The sequence below is a fragment of the Cnephaeus nilssonii genome, assembly GCF_951640355.1.
Source record: "Cnephaeus nilssonii genome assembly, chromosome: 16".
Classification (NCBI taxonomy): Eukaryota; Metazoa; Chordata; class Mammalia; order Chiroptera; family Vespertilionidae; genus Cnephaeus; species Cnephaeus nilssonii.
This window is the reverse complement of record NC_137087.1, coordinates 19668525-19693324: the sequence shown is the minus strand read 5'-3', so window position 1 is coordinate 19693324 and position 24800 is coordinate 19668525. Positions and strand designations below refer to the sequence as shown.

Below are 24800 nucleotides of genomic sequence, written 5' to 3'. Positions count from 1 at the left end.
TTACGCGATCATTTCCCTTCACCGTATAAATGGCTTTGTGCAGGTGGGGGAGAGAACGGAGCTGGGCACAGGCGTGAGTCTGGGTGGCGGGGCCTCTCAAGCTGGGATGGTGAATACAGTTAAATTGCTGCTAATGTCCCAGCAATCAGGCCTTGACGTGGGAGAGCAGGAGGGGCACAGGACTCCCTTTGGTACTGAGGGCTCCCTCCACCCCACACCCCCGTGCCACCTCCCATTCGCAGGTCCCTCTCAGGGCTGGTGCTGTGCCCGTGGCTGCTGGGCATTTCCCCAGGAGATTCTTCTATGTGGCATTGCAGGGAGCAGTGTGGGTTCCAGCCACCACTGGGTGGGTACCAGGGTGGCCAAACGTGAGAGCTGAAGGCCCAGAGTGACAGCTGGCAGCCTGGGAAGGTGCCTGCCCTGCCAGATGTGTCCACTCCCTTTCTTCAGCCACGGAGTCCAGTGTGGGCTGGACGTGGGCATCTGTGGCAGGAGCAGGACAGTGTGGGATGGGGAGGGCAGGTGCCAGGATGGACAAAGCCAGCTGCCAACAAAAGCCTGGTAGTGGCAGATCAGAACCACCGGCAGCCCCTGCCCAAGAGGTCAAGGGCCCTCCTGCCAGGCCTCCTCCTCTGGCCGTGTCTGCTGGTGGCCATTCAGGTCCGTGGCTGAGAGCTCTCACCATGGGCAGTCCCCAAGCCTAGGCTGTGGACACCGTGGTCTTGGAGCCTGGGAAGCTGTCTCCCCGTGGTCCCTCTGCCCACCTCTTCCTGCCTCCAGACTCTCCCCTCCATTGCTACACCCACTCTTCATCCCTGAAGGCCCCCTACTCTCTCCTTGGCTGCCCCTGAGGAAGGACTCTTAAAACAATCAGCCCTTCCTTCTTGAAGGTTCCACAGCTCAATCGGTGGAGGGCAGGAGCAGGCACTAGGTTTTAATGGGGGGAATGCCTTGGGTGATCAGGTCACCCCAGACAAACCAAGGCAAGTCTAAGCCAAGGACAGTTGCTCCTCAATTCCCAGACCAGAGAATTTACAAGCCCAAGGGTCCATAGAGGCCATTTCATCTCACAGAAAAGGGAACTGAGACTCCAAGAGGGGGTGACCCAGCAAGTCAGGGACTGAGCGTATGTTAGGGTCCCACATCAAGAGAGTTAAGGGCAGATTTTTATGTCAAAAGAACCTGAGATTGAGTCCTGGGTACACACTCACCAGCTGTGTGACTCTGGACACGTTACATAACCTTTCTGAGTCTTTGTAAACGCATCTGACTAGTACACACATGATACCTACAAAAGCAAATGCGGTGTCCGCACAGCGCCTGGTACCAGGTATATCATCTGTGTTCAGCGTGCAGCTGCTGTTCTTGTTAACTATTGTTATTCAACAGGAGTGGGCTATTTAAGTGGGCTTGTATTTTAGGGTAATGAAATAGGGGTTTCAGGATTTCTTTCTTGGTGAGCTTTCACAGGACTACATTTCCAGCTAACTAGGAGGGTATCAACATTGCCTGTCTGGCTGAGGGGGATGGCCTGTGACCTCTCGGGATTCCTTCCTGGAGTCCCCCAATGTCACAGGCCCTGGAGCTCCCCCTACTGGTTCCACTGGAAACACAACTTGATCAGTAAACCAGAATGCAGAGCAGGGGCGCAGGTCCCAGAGCAGCCCCTCTGGGGTCCAAGGGCCTTTCTTCTAAGAACCCCATCCTAGTCATTCCCTTGATGTTGATGCTCGGGGATGAAAGGGGGCAGAAAGTGGGCATGGAAAGGGGCAGCGGCCCCCTGGCTGAATCCCAAGCCAGTCGCCCCACCCACCAGATATCCGGTGGGCAGGCCCAGGCTGGGCAGAGGGCAGGAGACCGGGTTCTGCACCAGCCTGTTTGTGGCATTGGTTAACCACCTTTCACTGGGCTCTGGGGTGCTGTTTGCGTTTCCCTGCACAGGTCAGAGGTCCGTGTGGGTTCTTGAGTTCTTGAACTTCCACATACCTGGGGGAGTGCAGGAGCACATGTGTGCACACATGTTTGTGTATATGAATGTCCTGTGTGCACATGTGTGTGTTGTGTGCATGTGTGCCTGTCCACAACATCACTAAGACTAAGGCTGTGTATTTTTGTCTTCTTAGGATCAAGACAAGACCAGGCCTCTGTCCACCCTGGCCAACTTGGCCATCATCATCACAGATGTCCAGGACATGGACCCCATCTTCATCAACCTGCCCTACAGCACCAACATCTATGAGCACTCTCCTCCGGTAAGACCTCCCTGCCCTGTGGGGCAGGGTCCTCCTTGGCTTTCCTGCTTCCCCCAATCCCTACGAGCGGCAGGAACGGGTGTCCTGGCACAGAGAAAACCCAACTCCCTCTTCACACAACACCCCACCTCACTTCATCCCCAGGGGGCTCTGAGTGGCAAAGAACAAAGACTTGCTAGGGCAAGTGAAGGGGGGCAATGCAGAAAGATGTATGTGGGTGATGGGACACCTTTGGAAAATCCAGCCTGCGCTGGAGAGCAGATTTGGACTCAGCCAGGCTCAGGGAAACATCCGTGTGGCTCAGTCTTATCTCTCCAGGCCAATAGGTCCATCTACTTCTCTTGCCAACGGACACTGCGCCAAGATGGCGGCAGCGTGCCCTCTGCTCGCAGGCCCTTCAGACGTGGTTCTCCCCCGAGAGCTCGCTGCTCCAGCTGCCCCTCCCAGCGGCTCAGGCTGTAGGTTTCTCAAGCCCAGGATTTCAGGAGAGACACCTGATTAGCTGTGCTCAGGATTTTGTGCCCTGTCATAAGGTCATAGATCACCATAGATCAGCCTGTAGATTGGCTGCCCTGGGGCCATGTGTCCTCCTCTGGTTCAGTCCACTGTGACCGGGTGTCTTTAAGAACGAAACACATGCCTGTGCCCGCTCAGCTGTGGGCCAGGCGAGCAGTGACAGCACCCCTCGCCTGGTGGCCATCTGTGCTTTTGTGCAAACTGGGATAAGATCGCCGCGGTGGGCCGATGGATCAGAAAAAGGCAGCTCCTCCGGGCAGACGACTCCCCTGGCCGTGCAGCGTGGGGAGCAGCTCCTGTGGAAAGGAAAGCGTGCCCTTCCTTTGGAGAGGACTCGGTGGGCTGAGAGGAAGGACAGACAAGTGGGTGCTCAGGGCCCCGCCTGCACATCCACACAGGCTCTCGGCATCGGGCACGCGAGAGGCGGGCTTCCCTTGACCAGGCTGTGGACCGCGCCCCTGGGCCACCACAGGCCAGGCAGCCTGACCTGCAGTTTGGAGACTCGGTCTGTCCCGACGATCGCACTGTGCTTCAGCCTCTGGCTCTGCAGGGGTAGCCACTTCCTTCTTGGGCCCAGGTATGGACCGAAGGAGCCAACAAACAAGACACTTTTTGGCCTCCTGCAGAGGGTGTCTGAAGCTGCCTTGAGGGCAGAGGGGGGTGTCTCAATGCCTCCGCCACAGCCTTCTCTTCCGTGTGGTCCACGGACAGCAGAGGCTCCAGCGTTTGAGCCTGAAGGCTGTCTCCTCCAAAACATTTTTGCTAAGCTCCCATCTTCTCAGCCCAGGGGGCTTTCCCTGACCTTTCAGGAGGCAGGCCCTCCACCTGCCCTCTGCCCCGGACACCCCGTCTTAATTCTCATGATCCTAAACAGCCTGCTCCCCCTCTGCTCCTCGGATGGACTTAAAGTGTATCTCGGCAGGGTTGGGGTCTGCTATGGGCATCGCACAGCATGGATGCTCAGGAAGTGTTTATGGAGTGAATGAATGAGTGAATGAATGAACGAATGGTCATACAAGCCCTCTCACCCCAGTCATCACCCCTCATGCTAAAGACCATGCATCTGTTGGTTTTCAGCTCACTGACCACCTTAGTTAGAATTTTTTTCCCCTGGCTTCATCCTCACTGGCCCACAGACGTAGCCATCCCTCTCCCCTCAGCTCTGGTAGAATTGACTCCCTGTGCTGCCTAACTTACCACTGAAGTATAGTCACTCCTGTAATGTTCACTGATGTGTGAGTGGGTGACGTTACAGCCCCCAGGGATCAAAATACCTGAGTCTCTGGAGCTTGTCACAGCTTCCTGTGGGTCTCCGAGGGCATCATGCCCAGGACCCAATTCAGGGAAGGTGGGTAGAACCACTTGTTGATTGAAGTGAGGATGTGATGGTGGCTGGGCAGCCAGAGGAACTTGGAGAAGGTCCCTGCACAGCCATGCACTCGCCTTGGCCACATCACCAGTCTCCAGACTGCTTCCTCGTGGAGACGGGCCAATAATGTCCACAGTGCCTCTCGCCTGAGGGGTTAGCACTCTTGGGTAGAGCACCTAGCAAGCACCAGCATTGCAGGCGTTCAGTCCCGGTGGCTATGAGCCAGCCAGTCCTCAGTATAGAAGTTGGACTGGGCTGGGGGTCCCATCCTCAGCTTCAGCTCAGAGTCCCGATAGTCAGTAAGAAGGGTGCGGACAATGTGGGTCCTCTGAGACCCTTCAGTGTGTGTTTTTCTGTCATCCCTTTATCATAGCCAAGTAATTTAATTGTTTCAGATCCGCAGATTTCTGAGTTTATCCATTTATTCAGTCTATGTCTCACACTTTCATTAATACACTAGATGTTCATTAAGCCCTTCCTGTGTGCGGGGCCCTGCGCTAAGCCACACCCTCTCCTCTCGCAGATAATCCCACAGGCCCCTGCTAGGGTGACCCTCAAACAGGGACACCTACTCCCCTGAGCGCCTCTCTCCTGATGCTTGGTTTCTTAACATCTGATGTGTGCTCTCTCAGGCGCAGGCATCTGGAGATCTCTCTGCCTTGCTGGGCTGTCCCTTTGTCCCCACGAGGACACGGAAGCCTTCCTTTCTTACCGAGCTGGGGGCTGGGGGCTCTCCCTGCTCCCGAGTGCCACAGAGCCATCTCTGCGTCCACACCTCTGCCTCTCCTCCCTGTCCCCCACGTGGAAGGAGCTCTCCAGCGCCCAGCACTCCTGCACGGCTGTTCTGCGATAGGCCGATTCCCACGCACCCGAGCCTGATTTTCCAGGCTTCTAATTGGTTTCTGTGCCTTGATCCAGGCCCTCCATGTCCCTTTACAGTGTGGAGCCCGGATTGAACGCAGAACACCCCAGTCCCGGCCAGGGCTGAGGAGCACCACGGCCTGCTCAGCCTCCCGGGTGGGGGACCCAGGCGTCCCCATTCCCAGCCTCACCTCTGCTGGCCAGGGCCTCCATTCGGACCCTGGCCCACTCTCCCGCTTTATCTGCGGCTCCCAGCATGTATGCCTCTCTCTATCACAGTATCAGGCCGGCATGCCTCATCTAAAGTGTATATATTACCTAATAAAATCCTTCTTATTTGGGATTATTGCATCAAATTTTAATTTCCTCACTCGAGCAGCGGCATGTCAGCCTGCCCGTCAGTGAAGGACCGATAGAAGGTGAAAAGAGAGGATAAACTGCACAAATTACTGCCGGCCGATGCCTATCAGCCCTTTGACTGGAATTGACTGGAATTAAGAACTGAGAAATAGGATTTTCTGCCTCAGAATCTGCTGTGGCAGCTCTTGTCGGAAGTCCCCTCAGCCCCTACCGGGCTCCCCCCAAGGGCACCTCCCCCTCCTGAGAGACTCCCCCTTCCAGGTCCTTAATCCTATCGTGAAATAGGGGGAGGGGAGAGGGGGAAACGGGGGAGGTAGACCAGGATGGAGGCAGGCAGAGCTCGGGTGCTGGCTTCAGCTGCCCCCTGGCCAGCGTCTCTGGAAGGAGGCAGGCCTCAGAGAGCAGGAAAGCCACGTTCCTTCTTGGAGAAGTCTCAGCTTTCCTGGCCTTTGCCCTGATGACCCTACTGGTAGCAAGCCTCATGGGTGGGTGAATGAGGCTGCCTCTCAGGCCTCACCCACCCCTTGCCTTGGCACACCCACCCAGGCCCACCCCAACACTGCCCTCCATGCCCCAGGCATGCTCACCCACCTGTGACTTCAAGCAATCCCTGGCCCTCAGAGCCCGTTCCCTGACTGTGGAGGCTGTGAGGAAAAGTGAGAGAGCCTGTGTTGGGTGCCCAGCATCGTGCTTGGCACATAGTAGGTGCTCCCTCAGAAAACGCCTTACCTCTAGGGTGGGATTACTAGTGTAGGGTGCTGGGGAGTCTGCATTTGCTAACATTGTTTGGAATGGCACATGCATTCAGGGAAGAGCACCTCCGCTTGCATAGGATGCTCACAGCGGTTCTGGGCCCCAGTGAATGGCAGGCACTTTTCTAGCATTTGCTGTGGACCAGGCCCTCTTCCAAGTTGCCTTACATGTGTCAGCTGCTGAGGGGTGGGAACTGGTATTATACCCATTTTACAGATGGGGAGAACAAGGCAGCGAGAGGTAAAGTAACTCAAAGGATTCAAGCCCAGGCAGTCTGGCAACAGAGTTAAACCTTAACCCTCTTGCTGTACTGCTCTTCCCACCACAAGGAGTTGGGACTCCACAGGCCCATGTACCTTCAGCCTTGCTGGGGGCCTCCCAACGTGGGTTCCTGTAAGGAGAAGACGCCCATGTCAGGGTGAGCCCCACCTCCAGCCCTCCTGAGCCTGCCCACCTGCTCTCCTTGGTGCACCCCCAGTGAGGGGCCCAGCTCCGGGTCAGGCGGAGGCCTCCTTCTCCGTCTCCTCGTCTTTGGAAATAAGTTTCAGTATATTGAAAATATAATCTGAAACAAGATCCGTGGGTTCCCAAGAGCCCCCTTTCCTCCCTGTTAATTCCTTCTCATAACATTGCCAGTCCTTGTGGCTGCACTTGTATTAAAAGCTCAGAGTTTTATTAAAAATGGATTTAGTTACCCAAAAAGAGATGAAATCCCAAACTTTGTCGGGAGCCTTTTAGATCTGACTCTGTAGAAGCTCAGGTGTGGCTCTTCCTGCGGAGCCAGCCTCCTTGTCGCCCGGTGCTGGGTTGCCTGCTAGACCCCTCTGAGCCCTGCCCCCCAGGAGGTTGCCAGGCGCCCAGTGCAGGAGCGCACTCAGGGAAGGTCCACGCACAGCTATGAGGACTGAGGGTGCTTCGGCCACTAAGTCTCCTCTTTGCACAGGCCAGCAGTGCCCACCCCCAAGCCCCACAGTCCCTCAGCAGACCAGGCGCGGCCCCGGGACCCTCAGGCCAGAACATGTGTGTGGCCCAGGCCAGATGAGGCTGTAAAAAGGGAGCTGTCCCCAAGTCCAAAAAGCCTGTCCTGGCAGCTGGAGCCTTTGCCAGAGTCCTACACCCTCAGGGCTTCCTCCTGGGGACAAATCCAGGCCTCTCCTAAGTGAGGGGTGACCCCTGGAAGGACAGACTCCAGAAAGGAGCTCCCTGTAGGGTGGTGTGGGGAAGCGTTGGTGTAGACCCTTCAAGTCTAATGCAGGGCTTTCCAAACGGCCTCCCACTGCTCCGGGTCTGGGCTGTTAACAAACGTTACATCAAAGAGTCTGTCTTCAGATCAGCAAGTCTGGGGACAAAGGGTACCAGGTTTCCTTTTTTTTATTATTACTTTATTGATTAAAGTATCACATATTTGTCATCAACCCTCCCCCTTCCCGTCCCAAACCCCCACACACACATGCCCCCATCCCCCTGTTGTCCGTGATCACTGGTTAGGCTCATATGCAAGCACACAAGTCCTTTGGTTGATCTGTCTCCCTTGTCCCCACCCTCCCCTACCTTCCCTCTGAGGTCTGACAGTCTGATCAATGCTGTTCTTGTTCTTCAGTCTATGTTGTTCTTCTTTTCCCCTAGATGAGTGAGCTCATGTGATACTAGGAATACACTTATAGGAACCGAAAATAAGACAAGCAATAATGGCTATGCTGAGAGGCAAATGAATCAGTCTATAGTGAGTTTCTTTCTGGGCCAACAGTTCTTTTGAGTCCCGATTTCTATGTCCAACAATTGTTTATGTGTACATAACAGCAATGATATTTCAGTTCTGGATGGTGGACAAATGGTGGTAATGCAGGTCCGACCCTCTCTGGTTTGGTCCTGGGCAATCTGCAGTGACGCACATCTGCTGACTGCTAGTAGGTACCAGGTTTCCTTGCCACTTGACTACTTCCAGGAGCCTTAACCCTAGTAACACCTGTTGCGCATCTCCGAGGCAGGTGTGGGCTAAGTACGTTTCCCCAAATTTGGCCTGAGTTAATGCTTGTGAAGTGCTTGGTCTAGAAGCACGATAGCAACCACCTTCACAGATAACCGTCATCATTACTGAAACAGAGACTGTGGCAGAGGCAGCGCCGCCTGGCAGGCAAGACCCTTTGGGCGCCAAAGTCCCTGAGTTTGAATCCTGGCTTCATCATTCGCTTGGAAAGGCTGCTTAACTCTTGTTCCCCAGTCTCTGCCTCTCTAAAATGGGGCTGTCTCGGCAGTTGTGAGCGGGAAGTGAGGTGGTACACAGGAAATGCTTGCAGCCGTGACACCGCGTGGCTGCTCGAGACAGGACAGCTCCAGCTGCAGCTGGTGCTTCACAGGCTCTGGCACCACTCGGGTCCTCAGGGCCCACCAGGTGGGAGGCTCATCTGACCGTGTCTTTCTCTGGCTTCTTCCGAACAGTCCGTTTCTCGCAGGGATCTAGCCAGAGCTGCCGTCCCTGGGCAGGAGCTCAAAGGAGGGGTCTGGCCTGCCTTCTGCACAGCCTCGGCCCCTGGACTGTGTCCATCTCTCTGCGGGAGACATTTCTCCTGGAACATTCTCACCTCTCAGCCGACCGGGAGTTGTTCTGGGCTGTGCCCCGGGGCTCCAGGAGAGATGGAGAGACAGCTGTGCAGGGGCAGCATCGGCTGGGGAGGGTGAGATGGTGGGCGCCCCTCCTGTGTCCTGGCGGTGAGACCAGGAGGGGTTGGAAGGGAGGCACCTTGCACCCTAGGGCCCCACCCTCCAGCTCAGGGGGCCCGTGTCAGGAAATCAGCCTCTCGTCCCAGGAGAAGGTGCTCAGATGGGGATGCAGGGCGCAGCCTGCGGGATTCAGCCTTCAGCTGATGAGTGGGTGAGAGGCACCAAGGCCAGGGGGCCCTTTATTATGAAAGCAGATGTCAGGGTTGGTATTTCCCTAGGGGACAGGGACAGGGCTATCCTGCTGTCCTCGGTGCAGGGAAACTGCAGCCTGGGCCAGACCTGAGGCAGGCATGGTGAGCAGGCATGGCTGTCTGGACAGCGGTGTGGTAGGGCCTGGGGGACAAAGTGAAAGCTGCTCTGAGCTAGTGACTCAGCAAGTGGTAGTGATATCAGAATCCTCTCATTCATTCATTCATTCATTCACTCATTCACTTAATCAACCAACTGGTAGTTGAAGGTGCCCATTCACATGGATCTCTTCCTAGAGAGTTCGGTTCTTCCAGCCCCTGCCTGTGCTGTATCTTTTCCCTGGAACGCCTTCCCCTTCATTTTCTCTCCCTGGCAAACTCCTCCTCATTCTTTATGACTCCACCCTAAAGGTTGCTACATGTACGATCCTTTGCCAGCTCCTCCAGGTGGACTTCTGTGTCTCAGCACCCCATATGTATGTAGTGTACGTGCATATGCCCTTGACCCTTTGCCACAGACTCTGTGCTCCCAAGAGCAGGGACCCTTGCATCTCCATCCTGGTAGTTCTGGCTCCTGGCCCCTCCTCCTCTAGTGCTGCCAGGAGAATACAAGGGGTGTGGGGCAGAGCCATGTGAGGTAGGAACTGCCGGTTGTGGTGCTGGAGGGGCAATGGTTCATAGGGCCCAGGGTTGCTGCAGTCATCCCTGGAGACATTTGCGTTTAGGATTTATGGTGCTTTCATTCTTAGAGTAATTGATTATTGATGTTCCCCTTTACTCAGGTCCTAGTGAAAACAAGGTCCCAGGGTTTATGCTTTATTCATATTAAGGTGGGGCACACTGAGACCAGGGAGGTGCAGCAACCTTCCTAAGGCCACAGAGCACTTGGGTGGGTGATTGAAATGGAAGCCAGATCTGTTGTACCCCGACTGGCTGCTCCTCCCTCAGCTCTCCTCTCCTGGGTGGTCTCACCAAATGGTGGGAGATGGGGAGGTGAAGGGCGAGTGAGAGTATCAGCAAGATCGGGCCTCTCCAGAGGACGCAGGTGTTTGCCTGGGGGCCTCGGTGGATGTCCCAGGGGCGAGGGGGGCACCTGAGGCCTGAGCACCCGGCATCTCCTCCCCCGGCTGGCCTTGCAGCACCCACCTGAGAGGGACGCTGCGGGTTCCGGGACAGCTAGAAAGGAAGAGAGCAGCAGCTGGGGGCCGCACAGCCAAACTCAAGCCCCTTCTCTCTCCCACCCAGGGCACCACTGTGCGCGTTATCACCGCCATCGACCAGGACAAAGGACGTCCCCGCGGGATTGGCTACACCATCGTCTCAGGTAAGGCCAGGCTATCCCTGGGCCCTCACCACCATCGAGAAAGAGCCACTGCAGGGGTGTGGGCTCTGGGGAAGGGGTGTGTGGGACAGTGATACGACCAACTCTGACCAAAGGACCTGGAAAAGGGACTGACTGCCTGAAGGAGGAAGGAGCAGAGGAGGAGAAACTGAGGTCTGAGACCACCCAAGGCAGTATGCTCAGTATGGGAGGAGGAGAGGAGCTTGGGATGAGGCTAAAACGTCTGGGGCTCTTGGGCGATGCTGGGGGGCAGGAGCGTGTGCCAGTGTCCAGGTCTGAGGCCTCTGGCCCTGGGGGCTCTGAGCCTGGATCCTGGGTGACTCCCATCTAACCTCCTGTGGTACTCCGGGTTTTCTTTTCTGACGTGATGACAGAAAGAAATGATGTTTTGACATCATTTTAGAACTAATAGCTGCTTGGGCTGGTTTCATGTTCTTTTCACATTTCTGACCATTAGAAATTTATGTGTCGTCTGGACTCTAGCGGGGCAGGCACATAAGCCCTCCTCTCCCTCCCTGACCTCTTGGTTGAGCAGAGCAGTGACAGACTACAGAGAAGGTTCTGGGTGATGGATTCCCTGACCCATGTTTCCACCCAGAGACTGAAGTAGCAGCTCCGCCCTCTGTCCCAGGGCGGGTGGCTTTGGAGCACGGAGCTGGTGAGACCTCCAGGAGAAGCTGCTCGCTCACGTACAGATGCTGGCTCTGGCCCTGTCCTCTCACCCCTGCCCACACAGGCCCTGTCCTCTCACCCCTGCCCACACAGGCCTCCCTGCTCTGCCCACTAGTCACTGAAGGGCCAGCCTGGTGCATGTGGGCAGGTCAGACTGATGGCCAAGAGGACGGCAGGCCACCAGGCCAGTGTCCACCCCATCACACCTCTCTACCACACCCTCAAGGATAGGGAATGGCATTTGGGGGCATTTTTGCCCTAAAGCTCAAAAGACACCAGATGAAGTGACCATGAACATAGAGGATGGGATCTTGAGCATATTGCCTTCAGTGGTCTCATAACTCAGTTTCTCATCCATAAAATAGAAGCAATAAGAGTACCTGCCATGGGTGGTTCAAAGGTCAGAAGACAGTACTATATGTGAAGAGCTTAATGCATGTATATGAGGTATTTTGTAAGTATTAGCTGTTATTACTGCTCTAAGCTAATAATTCTCTTGGGAAGCTGGGGGTTTGTTGGAGGGAAGGAGACCCCTCACATCCTTGGAAATGCAGGAGATCAAGGGTATAAGGGGCTCCCTGTGACCGGTAGCTGCTGGCGTGACTGCTGTTGTACCTCTAAGCCCAGGGGACCCAAGGCCAGAGCTGCCAGACCAGCTCAGGTGCAGAGCAGCAGTGTGGGTTTAGGCCTCTGTTCCCCCAACCCTGCTTCCCTGTTCTGATGCCAGCAGAGTAAGCCCCAACATGTACTCGTGGAGTAAATGAGTGAATGGATATTACTCTAGGGTAGTGGGGTTTCAAACCCTAGTAAGCCAAGAATCGCGGGGGGCTCCTCCCAAACATGCTGAGTCCCTGGCACTGACAGGGACCCTCACTGTGGAGGCCTGGGCTGGTGGCCAGGGTGGTCCTTTCTCGCAGCTCCCAGGCGTCAGATGCAGGTGGTCCTTAGGCCGGGCTGTGGACAGGCCGGTCCTAGGAAGGAAGCCGCTCTGCCGGAGGCGGAGTCCCCTCTGGTGGGCAGAGGAGGAGGGTGGCCCAGGCTGCTGCTGGTCTCCATGCATTTTTCAAACTGGGAAGTAAAGCCAGTACCTCCTGGTGACAAGGAACTTGCACTGGAGATTGGAGGGAATACCAGTGAGCCCCCAGGGTGATGGAGTCAGGGGGCCAGCAGTGAAGGGGACACCTGTCTGAGTGGGGGATTGTCTCCTCATCTCATTGCCTCTGGGCTGGGGAGCAGGGAGCCAGGGCTTGGCCTGAGGTCATGGCCAGACCGGAAATTCCTGCAGTGACTCTGGGAGGCCATTCTGCAGGGCATTGGTCCATTCCAGGTCCATGCTGGGTGCCAGGTGGACTGCCCTTCACCCCCAGGTCTTCTCCGATTTTCACAGATGACCCCAGCCAGCTCTTCCTCCTTCCCCCTTTCCTTGGAGCAGGAGGCTAGAGGGTGGAGCTGCTGAGGCTGTGGTGTCTGGCCTGGGCTTGGAGCTTAGAATCTGGGGACAATTGCCATAGGATGCTTCCTATGAGTGTCCAGCGACATACTTTCCTGGACCAAGTTCCCAGTGCAAACAACAAGATGAGAAGGGAGACTCAGGATGTGAACCTACAGGTAGGGGATGTGGGTGAGGGTGGGGGCAGGTGGCAGAAACTTCTGGAAGTCCTAGAGCACTTAGCATAGCTTTATTCGATTCCCGCCGCCAGCACAGATGTGCTTTGGGGCTTTTAGAAAGGATGACAAATGGGTTTCCTCTCACATGCCAACTCTGATTGATTGGTGATGGCTGCCTGAAGAGGACCATGAAGCCAAACAGACCGGGTGCTGTATTCAATTGGTAGAACCTGCTGTGGGTGTGGAAAGAGAGAGAGGACCATTCATACTGTGGCACATATTTGCCATCCTTGGTAAGGTGGCACTTGGACCACAGTCGCAGGGCAGCCGCTACAGGCCTGTTTGTCACTGCTCAGTCCCACCCGAAGCCTTTCTGACAGCTTGAGGAAAAGGCAGGCCTCTTTTTCTTCCCTCCCATCCTGAGACCTGGCTCACCAGTAGCCACCCTCCTGTTCCTGCCTGCCCTTCCCCTCCGGCCCCGGCCTGCTGTGGTCTCCCTGCGAGCCAGCCTCAGTAAGAGCCTACAGCAGCAGACGGGCCGGAGGGCAGATCCCCAGGGGAGCAGGCGACAGAAGGCTGGGACTTGGCCTCGGCTCTACTTCCCTCGACCATTGTAGACACGGCTGCACAGAACACTGCCTGCAAGGCTCTGGCCTCACACCTGCATCTTGAAGCAGGAAGAAGGGGTGCCCACAAGGGCAGCTTCATGCTGACTGTCCCAAGCTGGGCCTGAGTGCCCGGCGGGGCTTGCTCCAGCCCTGGGTGCTCTGCGACCCGCTTCATTTGACAGGCAGATCGGGGGCCTCGGGGGCTCCCAGAGCAGGTGGGAGTCCTTAGGGCCACTGTGGGTGACCAAGTCCCCGGGTGCCTCCAGAGCCTGGGCAGGGATGGCTCAGTCTGCACCTGGATGGACACAGGCCTGAGCCCACAGTGACTCTTGGCACATGGTTAACCTGCCGGCTCCCTGAGGCCTGGTCCCCTCCACGCTGTTTATCAGCCCTGCAGCTGGGGATTTATGTCTGCACACCACTGCTTTCCCCATTACTAATGACCCCTCTGTTTGCCAAGAACAAAGAGGCCTTCAGAGGTAAGTTATGGCTTCATTGCCACCAATTTGTTCTCAGCCTCTCGTGGCCAAACTGAGACTGAAGGATGACAGAGTTCTTTCCCATGGAGGACCTGGCATGGGCCCCGTCCTCTGCCTGGGCCCGGCCTGGCCTGCCACTCTCCAAGGGCACCACTTCCTCCGGGGCCTGGCCAGAACAGGGCTCTGCAGCCTCCGTCCCAATAGCCGGCCGCCTGGCGTCTGAGCAGACGTCCTCTGCCACACAGACAGTCCTGCTTCGAGGGGCAGCCTCGCCCCACTTCCCCGCAGAGCCCTGGACTTGGAGTCCAGAGTTGTGGGTTTGCGGCCCAGCGCGGCCGCCTGCAGCAGTGTGTCCATGCAAGCGCTTGGCCCCTCTCAGCACCATAATTCTCATCCAGCGAGCAGGGTGACTAATCTCCATGGCAGACTAGATGGTGCCAGGGAGACTCCAAAGGGCCATCAAATATTAAGCATTATTAATTACCAAGGAAACATCAAGGCCAGGGGTCCTTGGGAGTCCTGTTCTCTCATTTTCTCCTCCACTCATTTAAGCAGAGAAGTGGTTGAGAGGGCAGGCTCTAGGGCCGCTGTCCGGGAGGTGACCACTAGCTGTGCTGGCCAGTGCAGTGGCTCTTGAGCACTTGAGACGGGCTAGTCAGAATCGAGATGTGCTGTACATATAACCCCACAGGACTTTGAAGACGTAGTATGCAAAACAGGTGGTGAAATAGCTCATTAATAATGTCTTATATGGATGGCATGTTGAAATGATATTTTAGATATACTGAGCCAAATACAACATATTATAAAAATTAATTCACCTTTTTAGTGGCTACTAGAGAATTTAAAATAACCCCTGTGGCTCGCACTGTATTTCTATGGGTAGTGCCATTCCCGAATTAGACCGCCTTGGCTTGCTCTCCACCACTGACCGGCTGTGTAACCCGAGCGTCAGTTTTCCAATCTGTAAATGGAGGTAATAATAGCCCGTGCCTCCCAGGGGTGCTCTGTGGATTCAGTGAACTAGATTCTGAATTTACAGCAAATGCTCAACAAAGGGGGACTCTTCTCTGGGCCAAGACCTGTGCTAATGTCCTGAGGCTGGGGCAGGGGGAGGTGGAGGCACTGTCCGGGCCAAAAGAACTTGCATTGGGACGGGGGGTGGGGGGGGGGGGGGGTGGGGGGCGGGCAGACTGTGATACCCTGGCGGGTGGGACGCTGTGAAGAGAAGCACGGGCTATGTTGATAATTGTTGCCATGGAGGGATGGTTCTCAGGGCGTCTGTTAGACTGTCCTCTCTACTTTTGTGTGCGTTTGAAAATATCCGTACTAACTGAGAAAGAACTTACGGGAGGGGGTGCCTCCCCGCCATCATCAGGGTGAGGCGACTCACAGAGCATCCAAGCCACCCCCTGACGGGTGAGCTGGAATAGCCGGGAGTGGTGGAGGGAGGGTCTGCTGCAGGCAGAGGGAACAGCGTGTACCAAGATCCGAGAGTAGGAGAGTGTGGTGTCCACGGAACTGCAGTAATTCAGCACGGCTGAGCGCAGCACTCAAGGCCGTGGGGAGAGAAGGCCACAAAGGGAGGTGGGGCCTGGCCATGCAGGGTGTGGAATGCCCGGCTCAGGACAATGCCCGACCTTGGCCCTGAGGGCAGCAGGGAGCAGTCCAGCAGGGAAGGGATGTGGTCAGAGGGGCCTTGTGTGAAGTCCGTGTGGTCCCACTGGAGCCAGGGTGTTGGAGAAGGGCAGGAGGGAGCAAGCAGGCCAGTGGGGAGGCTGCCCTCAGTGTCCCGTCCCCAGCTGGCATCACAGTGGGCGCACAGAGACAGACAGAGCCTCAGGAGGCGAGGAGGCCACGCTGACAGGGTGTCACTGGTGGGGCAGTTGATGGGAGGAGCCCAGAACAGGCCCTTGGCCTGAGGTGCCTTTAAAGCCCCCTTGGCCAGGCAACTTGCTTCATTTAACTCCCAACTACTCAGAGAGGGTCCTCTCTTCTCAGCGAAGTGACCTTGAGTGAGTGATTGAAACTCTCAAAGCATCAGTTTCCCCCTCTCTTAACTGGGGCCAATGGTATCTTTCTCTCAGAGTTGTGAAAATAAAAGTCATTGAAACAATTACATGAAGTGAGTGGCATTGGGGAGTGTCTAGTAAGCCTTCAGCAGATGTCAGCCACTGTCCTCCTGCCGGCCGCCCATCGGTGGGGAAAGCAAGCCTGTCTCATGCTGTCCGAAGCCGGTATTGCTGGCTGTGCTTTTACATATCGCCCAGCCAGGCTCACCCAGGTGGCCCGGAGCCCTGGTCGCAGGCTCTCAGTCAGCCCAGGGGCGCCACAGCCCAGGATTCGGTCCTGCCATCCTCGTCCCACAAGCACCGGACTGTCCATCCTCTCTTGGGCACCGGCCACAGGGAGCCTGTCTGCCAGAGCCTGTGGAGCAGTGGTTTTAACCCTTTGCACTCGCTTGCTTTTTTCTTGATTCCTTTATTCTACTCGGGATTTAATTTTTTAAATACCCCAGATTTTACAAAGCGCGGCAGTAGAATAAAAAACTGGAGTTTCTTTTCATACAAACTTATTTATTTGGATTTTTTTATATTTCAAATTATTGATACATTCAATACAATTCGACATACGAGCTGCTACCGATGCTAACCGTGTCGAGTCACACTCGACATCCGAGTGCAAAAGGTTAAAAGTGGGAGCCATGGACCAGCAGCAGCACCTGGGAACCTGTTAGACGCGAATTCTCAGGCCCCACCCAGAACTGCTGTCAGACACTCGGGGGCGGGGCCTAAGAAACCCGTTTGACCAGCCCTCCAGGTGGTTCTGAGGTCTGAATCCTTTTCCCTGTATTGGAAGGGTTTTCATTTTCCACACATACTAGACTGATGAGTTCTGTCACTTGCTTCTCTCCTCTTAATTGATGCCAGACTCCTCTCCAGTGCCAGGAGGGCCCTTGCCACCTGGGGTAGGAGGATTTGTTGAGCGAGTCCACGCCAGCACTTTGCGCTTTGCCCTGCGTGACAGCCCCCTTAGCCCTGACACACTCCACTGTCCTCTCTGGAGGCTGAAGAGGCCACCTGTCCCATCATCCCATCACCCCTTCCCTCCCCCTCCCCCCTTGACCCTGCTTCCCTGGCCCTCTGCAGCTCTGTAGCATCCCCCCCCCCCAGAGGTGGGGGGAGGGGAGAGCTTTATTGGGTGCCTGCTGTGTGTCAGGCACTGGCCGAACACATTTATCATACAACTAGTGACCCGGTGCACGAAATTCGTGCACATTAAAAGGGGATTAATTAGAGGAAATAATTTAATATTGCTATTTGCCCTTTCTCTATAATAGAAGTGTCAGAGATGAAAGAAAATTAGTAAAATGTATATGAAAACCTTCCTCCTGTCAGAGTCTGGGGCGCACCATGGGAGCCAGAGTCAAGTCCCTGCCCACCCACATGCACCTCAAAATCGCGTGAGACCCAGACCCGGCCGCCCCTACCCCCCCCCCCATTGGGCTAGATCCAGACTCAGCCAGTCCCACCCTTGTCAAGCCCCGCCAGGCAGGGGACGTAGCCTCAGGTCCCCTGGCCCGACGCCAGGACGTGGGGCATGGCCTGAGGTCCCTCAGCCCAGCCCGGGGCGGGGGGCATGCCTTGAGATCCCCCGTCAAGCCCCGCCAGGTGGGGGACACGGCCTGAGATTTCTTGTCAAGCCCTGCTGGGTGGGGGATGCGGCCTGAGATCCCCTGTCAAGCCCTGCTAGGTGGGGGGCGCAGCCTCAGGTCCCCCAGCCCAGCACTGGGAGGGGGGCACAGCCTCAGGTCCCCCATCAAGCCCCACTGGCAGGGAGGTGCAGCCTCAGGTCCCCCATCAGCCCTGCTGGGCGGGGGGCACGGCCTGAGTTCCCCTGACCCAGCACTGGGGGTGCACCTTGAGGTCCCCCATCAAGCCCTGCTGGGTGGGGAGCATGGCCTGAGGCCCCCTGTCAAGCCCCGCCAGGCAGGGGGGCACAGCCTCAGGTCCCCTGGCCCAGTGCTGGGGTGGGGGACATGGCCAGAGGTCCCCAGCCTGGTGCTGGTGTGGGGGGAGCAGTCTGAGGTCCCCTAGCCCAGCACCAGGACGGGAAGCTCACCTTGAGGTCCCCTGTCAAGCCCTGCCGGGTGGGGGGTGTGACCTAAAGTCCCCTGTCAAGCCCTGCCAGGTTGGGGGCACAGCCTGAGATCCCCTGTCAAGCCCCGCCAGATGGGGGACATGGCCTGAGGTCCCCTGTCAAGCCCCATGGGGGTGGAGGAGGGCATAGCCTCAGGTCCCTGCTGATTGCTCATTAAGGCTCCTTATGGGAACTTGGCCTCTGCTGTGGGTGTAGCCATCTTTGTGATGGAGTGATAGTCAATTAGCATATTCCCTCTTTATTAGATAGGATAGTGCACGAGGGAGACAATTGCTCCATTTGTAGACAAGGAAAGCAAGGCTCACAGAGTTACAGAGATTGGCCAAGGGTCACGGTTACTAAGCAGAAGAGCAGCGATTTGAGCCCAAGTCTCTCCGGCTCCGATATACACCCAGTTTGCAATGGTTCACGAAGTTGGGCCCCTGGACCAGCAGCATCAGTGTCATCTGATGCAAAATCTTGCACCCTACCCTAAACCCACTGCAGCGGGGGGCTCCACGTGATGCTGACGCTGCTGCTCTGGGGACCACACTTTGAGAAGCGCTGGTCTAGAAGAACACGTGTTGCTAGACATCACTCCCAAGGGGCAAACACTTGTTCCGAGGGGTGAAAAGTATCCTTCTCTTTTTATGTATAAAGCTTAGATATACATACAGATATGTTATATCCGTGGTATTGACATTTTCGGTGAGTGGTAGGGAGGTGCTTAGGAAAAGTGTCTCAAATGGAGGAGGGGCGCATAATGAAAAACTGGTTGAGAAATACCGGCCTAACAAAGAATAGGTGAGCAGTGTCAGGGCTGAAACGCTCCCTCCCCGCTTGAAAAGCAGTGGTTTCACCACCAGCAGCCTCACGGGGACCTGCCCAGGTATATTAGTGAAAGGCAAAGCCTTCACTCCACTCTGGATTTTACTTTTAATGTTATCAAGTGAGGCCATTTCTTGAAAATACACTGAGTGCTTTGAAGTGAAGGCTGCATGTGTGTGAGTGTGTAAGTGTGTGTGTGTGTGTATGTGAGAGAGAGAGAGAGAGAGTGTGTGTGTGTATGTGAGTGAATGTGTGAATCGTGTGTGTGAGTGCGTGTGTGTGTGTGTGTATGTGAGTGAATGTGTGTGAGTCAAGTGTGTGTGAGTGTGTGTATGTGAGTGTGTGTGAGTACATGTGAGTTTGTGTGTGAGAGAGAGTGTGTGTGTGCAAGTATGTGAAGGGAGGGAGAATAATCAGATACAGTCAGGCTTGCACAAACCCACAACCCCCCCTCCCGCCCTCGGCCATGGCCTGGCAGGGGGCAGCTATCACAGGAGACCATCGTTTGAAACACATCAAAGCTCTTGTGATTAAGCTGCTTGGCATTTTTCTCCCCCCAGAGAAGTGAAAACTCAGGAAAAAGCAGAAGGCTTTGGCTATCTGAATCGCACGCCAGCGCTCTTGTTGGGTAGCACAGTGGGTGCTTGGAAGCCTCCGGAGCTTCAGGGCATCTGGCCGGGCACAGGGGGGAGCGGCCCACCTGGTGGAAGCCCAGGTGGCCTGGGAGAGGTGAAGGGCAGATCAGAGTTGGGTGCGGGGGCCAGTTGGTGGAGGGCATAGAAGGCGAAAGAAGTGGGGCTGGGGCGGGGAGGGTGAACTCGGGGTCATCAGAGAGTCACCTGTGGGAGGTCTGGATGGTCAGCGCAGGAAGCACTGGAAGAGGGGTCTGCTCATGGGCGCTGGCACCCGTCCAGGGGAGGGCAGCGGGGTCGCTGTAGAGACGTGCAGGAGGAGTCAGCAGGCTCTGGTGACGCACCGAAAATGGTGCAAGAAAAGGAGGAACCAAAGAAGCTTCTAATTCTGAGTCTAGGTTTCTGGGGTGCTGGCGGTGGCCTAGGCAGAAGGGGACATTTCCTAAGGCTAGCCGATCTATTTACACCGGTGACTGCCTCGACCCGTGTCAGCACATGTGCCAGAACTCCCCAGTCCCATAGCAAGGCAGACATCACTAACCGATCCCAGCACACTTTCCCTCTGAGCCTGGGTGGGCCGCCAAGCCTTGCTTACCCAGCCCGCCAGCTGCCACTAGGGCAGTGGCAGGCCTTCTCTTTAGAGCTGGAATGAATGTGTCCAAGTGTATCCCATTGCATCTCATGGCTCTCTGCTTTCCAAAATATCGAGGGACAGTGCTCTGGGGGCTCTCTATATGTAATCATACAAACACACCGGCATATTGAGTTATCTCCCACCACCACACCTAAGCAGCTATGAACTACCACACGGACACGACACTCCTGCTGATGAGCCACAGGAATGCCTGCCCTTCATCTCCCCATGTCTTCTCCCTCCTCTCAACTTCCCTCCTGCTCCAGCACTCCTCTGTGCTCGCCCTCGTGAAGAGCCAGAGTCTTGTTCTGTGTTCTTCTACCCTCCTTTAACGCCGCCTGTCCGCTCTTTGTTGGCACCCATGGCTTCCCTCTTGCTTCTTTCCCATGAATAACAGTGGTCAGCGGGTTTCACTGCCCCACGGTCCTAAACCCTCCCTTCCTGCATCTCCTCTTTCCCACACCCTCTTCATGGGCAGCAGTATCTGTCCCTTGCTTGCGACTCTATGTTGCCTCCTGAGTGCCCCATGAACCCCAAGACCTCCCCCTTAGGTCCAAGCAGAACCTCTTCTGCTACCCTTTGCGTCCACATCCAGGTGGGCAGGCAATGGGCCTCAGCTCCGCTCAGGGGACCCCTCTTCAGTGTGCCTGGGGCTGGTAGACAGTCATGGCCAAGGATGCTTTCGGGGGCTGAGGGTGATTCTAGTTCATGGCCACAGGTTACTTGGGGCGGGGGGGGGGGGGGGGGGGCGGGAGTTCTAATGTAGTTTCCCTTTGTCAACGGGCATTTGTCTCATTTTTAAAAGTTGGCTGTTTTTCAACTTTTTTCTCATCTTTAACATAATTGCTTTACATTGGACTTCCCAGGGCTTTGAGATCTATGGACAATTATGAAATTGGCAACGATTTATTTTGACATTTTCTCTTTCTTAATTTGGCATACTTCAGGCACACAACTGATTTACACATAGTTCTTGGGTCATGATCAACGTTGGTCCCTGTGGGGCTCTTTAGTTTCATTATTAATCTTAATAATATTGTGGATATCTGTGAACTCACCAGCTAACCCAAGAGCTAGATCATCACCCATACCTAACATCTGCCTGGGTCCCCCCTCCAACCCATCCCCCATCTACCTGTCCACATAATCATCTTTGCATCTTGTGCTTTTTAATTCCCTTGCTTTAAAAAAATATTTTGTCATATACATGTGGACAACATATTGCTTAGATGTAATTGTCCCTGAACTTTATTTTTAAACTAGAGGCCTGGTGCACAAAATTTGTGCACTGGAGGGGTGTCCCTCAGCCCAGTCTGCACCCTCTCCAATCTGGGATCCCTGTGGGACCAGGCCTAAACCGGTAGTCGGACATCCCTCTCACAATCCGGGACTGCTGGCTCCTAACCACTCACCTGCCTGGCTGCCTGATTGCCCCTAACCGCTCCTCTGCTGGCCTAATTGACACCTAACCGCTCCCCTGCCTGCCCGATCACCCCCAACTGCCCTCCCCTGCAGGCCTGGTCACCCCCAACTGCCCTCCCCTGCAGGCTTGGTCATCCCCAACTGCCCTTCCCTGCCGGCCATCTTGTGACAACATGGGGGCGGCCATCTTGTGATGAAAGGGCGTGAGGGACAATTTGCATATCACCTCTTTATTATATAGAATTATGCACATTCTCCTGGGACTTGTGTTTTCTACTGAATATTATATATCTGAGGTTCATCCATGTTTTTGGTATCATTTGTTCCTTTTTATTACTACACTAGGGGCCCGTTTTGCAGGAAGATTCCTGCAAGACTTCCGGCGGGCTTCCCTCCCGCCACCGCCACCTCTCCCGCCCCCTCACCTCTCCTGCTGTGGTGGGCAGGGTGGGGCAGGTGGGGTGCACCCCGCCCCACCTGCCCGCCCTGCCGCGCCCACGGCCGCTGCCGCCACCGCCTCCGCAGCCACGCGCGCCACTGCCGCTGCTGCCGTCGCTGCGCGCCCCGCCGTGCCCACGCCCGCAGCCGCCGCCACCTCCGCGGCCGTGCGCACCCCGACCCGCCATGCCTGCTGCCACCCGCCGCTGCCCGCCTCTGCGGCTGCACGTGCCGCCCGCGCTTTCCCTCCAGCAGCCGCCTTGCTTTCCACTTTCCCTCCCTCTTTCTTCTATGCTGCCTTCAGTCTTCACTCCTCCCTCCCGCAGTGTATGCAAATTAACCACCATCTTGGTTGGGTCAATTTGCATACTCGCCCTGATTGGCTGGTGGGCGTGGCTTGGACGTAGCGAAGGTGCGGTCAATTTACATATTATTCTTTCATTGGGTAGGATATTATTTCATTATGTGAAATACCACATTTAATCCATTTTTCTATAGATGGCTGTAGGGGTTGATTACAACTGCACTATGAACATCTTATATGTCTCTCTTGGAACGGAAGTGAGAGTTTGCCTTGGTCTACATAAATCATCTCTCATCCCCACCACAACTCCAGAATGTGGCTGGCCAGTCATTTCATGGACAAAGAAGCTAAAACTCACAAAGCTCATGAAACGTGCTTAGGGTCACACAGTGCACATGTGGTGGGCCCAGGACTCAAATCCAGATATTCAGCCTAAGAAACCAAACAATTTGTGCCAATCCATGGTTTGCATGCCAGACTGGAACCCTAGGATTTGTTTATTCATTCATTCATTGAGTTAATCAAATACTAATTGAGTGCCTACTATGTGCTAGGCTCCATGCTGGACCCTGAGGACCAGCTATGAAGGGAAAGCCGCTGTCACTGCCCACATGGAGCTCACATTCTAGTGGGGAAGAGTGATAACCGGTCAGCAGAGGCAGTGTTTACATCGGGAAGGAAATACGAGGGTGCGGAGCATGAGGGAGCAGGAAGGCTGGCGGGGCTGGGGAGATTTCGGTCACCTGCCTCAGCCTCCCTAGGCTGTGGACATGGGAGGAGATTTTGCCCCTCCCACCTCAGAAAGGGTCTCAGATATTTAAGGGGCTTTGAACCTGAGATGAGCCCCTCTAAGCAGCTCAGATTCCCAGCTCCCTTTTTCATCTAATGCCCTGGATGACTGACTGCTCAGCTTTCAAGGCAGCCCCCAGCCGGGGCTAATCTGAAATAAAAGTTTTTATTTATCCAGCTTGATACGCAGTGCAAGGTTAAATCATACAAGAGCAAAAGCAATAAAAGAGAAAGATTAAACGTAAGGCACCGTCTTAGGTGTGCCCTTTTGCAATATGGTAACAAAGATATTAAGCCTGAAGTCACCCACAACCCCACACGGCCGTTTCCGTGTCTCCCTGAGCTGGGCTCAGCTGGAGCAGGAAGGAGGAGCAGAGGATGGGGTGGGAGCTGAAGGAGGGAGACGCCCTGGGGTGCCCTGCTGAGAGGGTGAGGAAGCAGATGGAGTTCTACTAGCTCAGCCCATCGCCCACCTCCTGCCCCCACGCAGCTCTGATTCATGACTTCCCAGGGGGACAAAAAAATGTTGACATCTGCACGTATATTCCTGTCAGCGTTTCCTTGGCACCACTATTATGTGCCTGCTATGGGCAAGGCTCCCTGGGGGAGAAGCCTTGATCACACCCCCTTCTCAGGGGCAACTTGGCTCAAGTCCCGGTGATCTAGCAGGTTATTTCTTCTGTCTGTGCCTCAGTCTCCTCATCTGTAAAATGGGAATATTAAGGTTTATCTAAGATAATTATGGTCTGGCTGGTGACCAGCACATATAAGATACTAGGGATCCTCAGCTTGTGGGTGGTAATGGAATCTCTAGAAATATAAATGTCCCTGGCTCGTGCCTGTCTTCTTTGCCTGCCAAACCCAAGACTTCTGTTCTCTATAAAATCTCCAAGCATTTCAGGGCCTCTGTGGGGTGGGGAGAGAGGCGGTTCCTGAGTGCTGTTTAACTGACCTGGTCTTTTGTCCCTGACCCCTTGTGGGCATCCCCTATACCAAGCCACTGGAGGTGGGTAACTCACTGGGCCCCCCAGAGCCGCTGGAATGACCCAGCATCCCCTGGACACCCCATGGCCCTGGGACAAAATGGGTCATGGGCAGGGACAGGGACTCCTCCTCTCCCCACCAGCTCCAGCCTGTAGTCCTTCTCTCTGTAAGGCCAGACAGGGCCACATGCCACCTTCCCACCCCGTCGCTCTTATAGAACCCATGTTTTAAAGCAATTTAAAAACAAGAAAGGAGAGGGACCTTTCTTGTAGCCAAAATGGCAGCCACTGCAAACCCACCCACCAGTTCCAGACATGTCCAGTGTGGGTCCCAGGAAGAACCCAACTGCACAGGTCATCGGCCGAAACAGCCTGAGCATGGAGGACGCAGCAAACACTTCCGGAGGTTGGGAAGGGGAAGACAGTCTCGGGGGATGACTGGAAAGACTGTGAGGAAGGGAGAGTCGCCAGCCGCAGGGCCGGGTGTGAGCACACATTCAGGGAACCCCTCTTCAGCCCTGCTGCAGCGTGAGGCTCACTGGGGAAGCTTCAGCCACCAGCTGAGCGGTAATAATAACTTCGCAATAGGAGCTAATACTTCCAGGGTTGGGAACAAGTCGAAATGCTTCCACCTGCATCAATCTTTAACCCTCCCAATAACGCCAGGTGTGGGCACTACTGTTACCCCGTTTTCCAAATGAGGAAACTGAGTCCCGTTTGCCCGGGGTCAGGTGGTTGGTGGGAGGTGAGCAGGTTGGCTCCAGAACCCACACTTGTCCAGCACCTCTGGCCTCTCTCCTCCCCCTGACCTGGGCACGGGGTGGTACCGCCCGGGTTTGGGAGCCACCAGACCCAGCTCTGGGCTCTGCTGTCTTCCTGGGCCCGCAGCCTCTCCCTCTGC

General features: G+C 55.5%; 1 protein-coding gene across 1 annotated transcript in view; it reads left to right on the top strand.

The window, feature by feature from the left end:
• The window catches only part of LOC307112525 (cadherin-23-like), a gene marked incomplete at both ends in the record, with an annotated part of 282465 nt that overhangs the window by 127346 nt on the left and 130319 nt on the right, over positions 1 to 24800 (top strand). Inside the window, 2 exons of the mRNA XM_079793252.1 lie at positions 2124 to 2252; positions 10266 to 10344. Of these exons, the coding sequence (XP_079649378.1) occupies positions 2124 to 2252; positions 10266 to 10344 (208 nt within the window). The remainder of the gene's footprint in view (positions 1 to 2123; positions 2253 to 10265; positions 10345 to 24800) is intronic.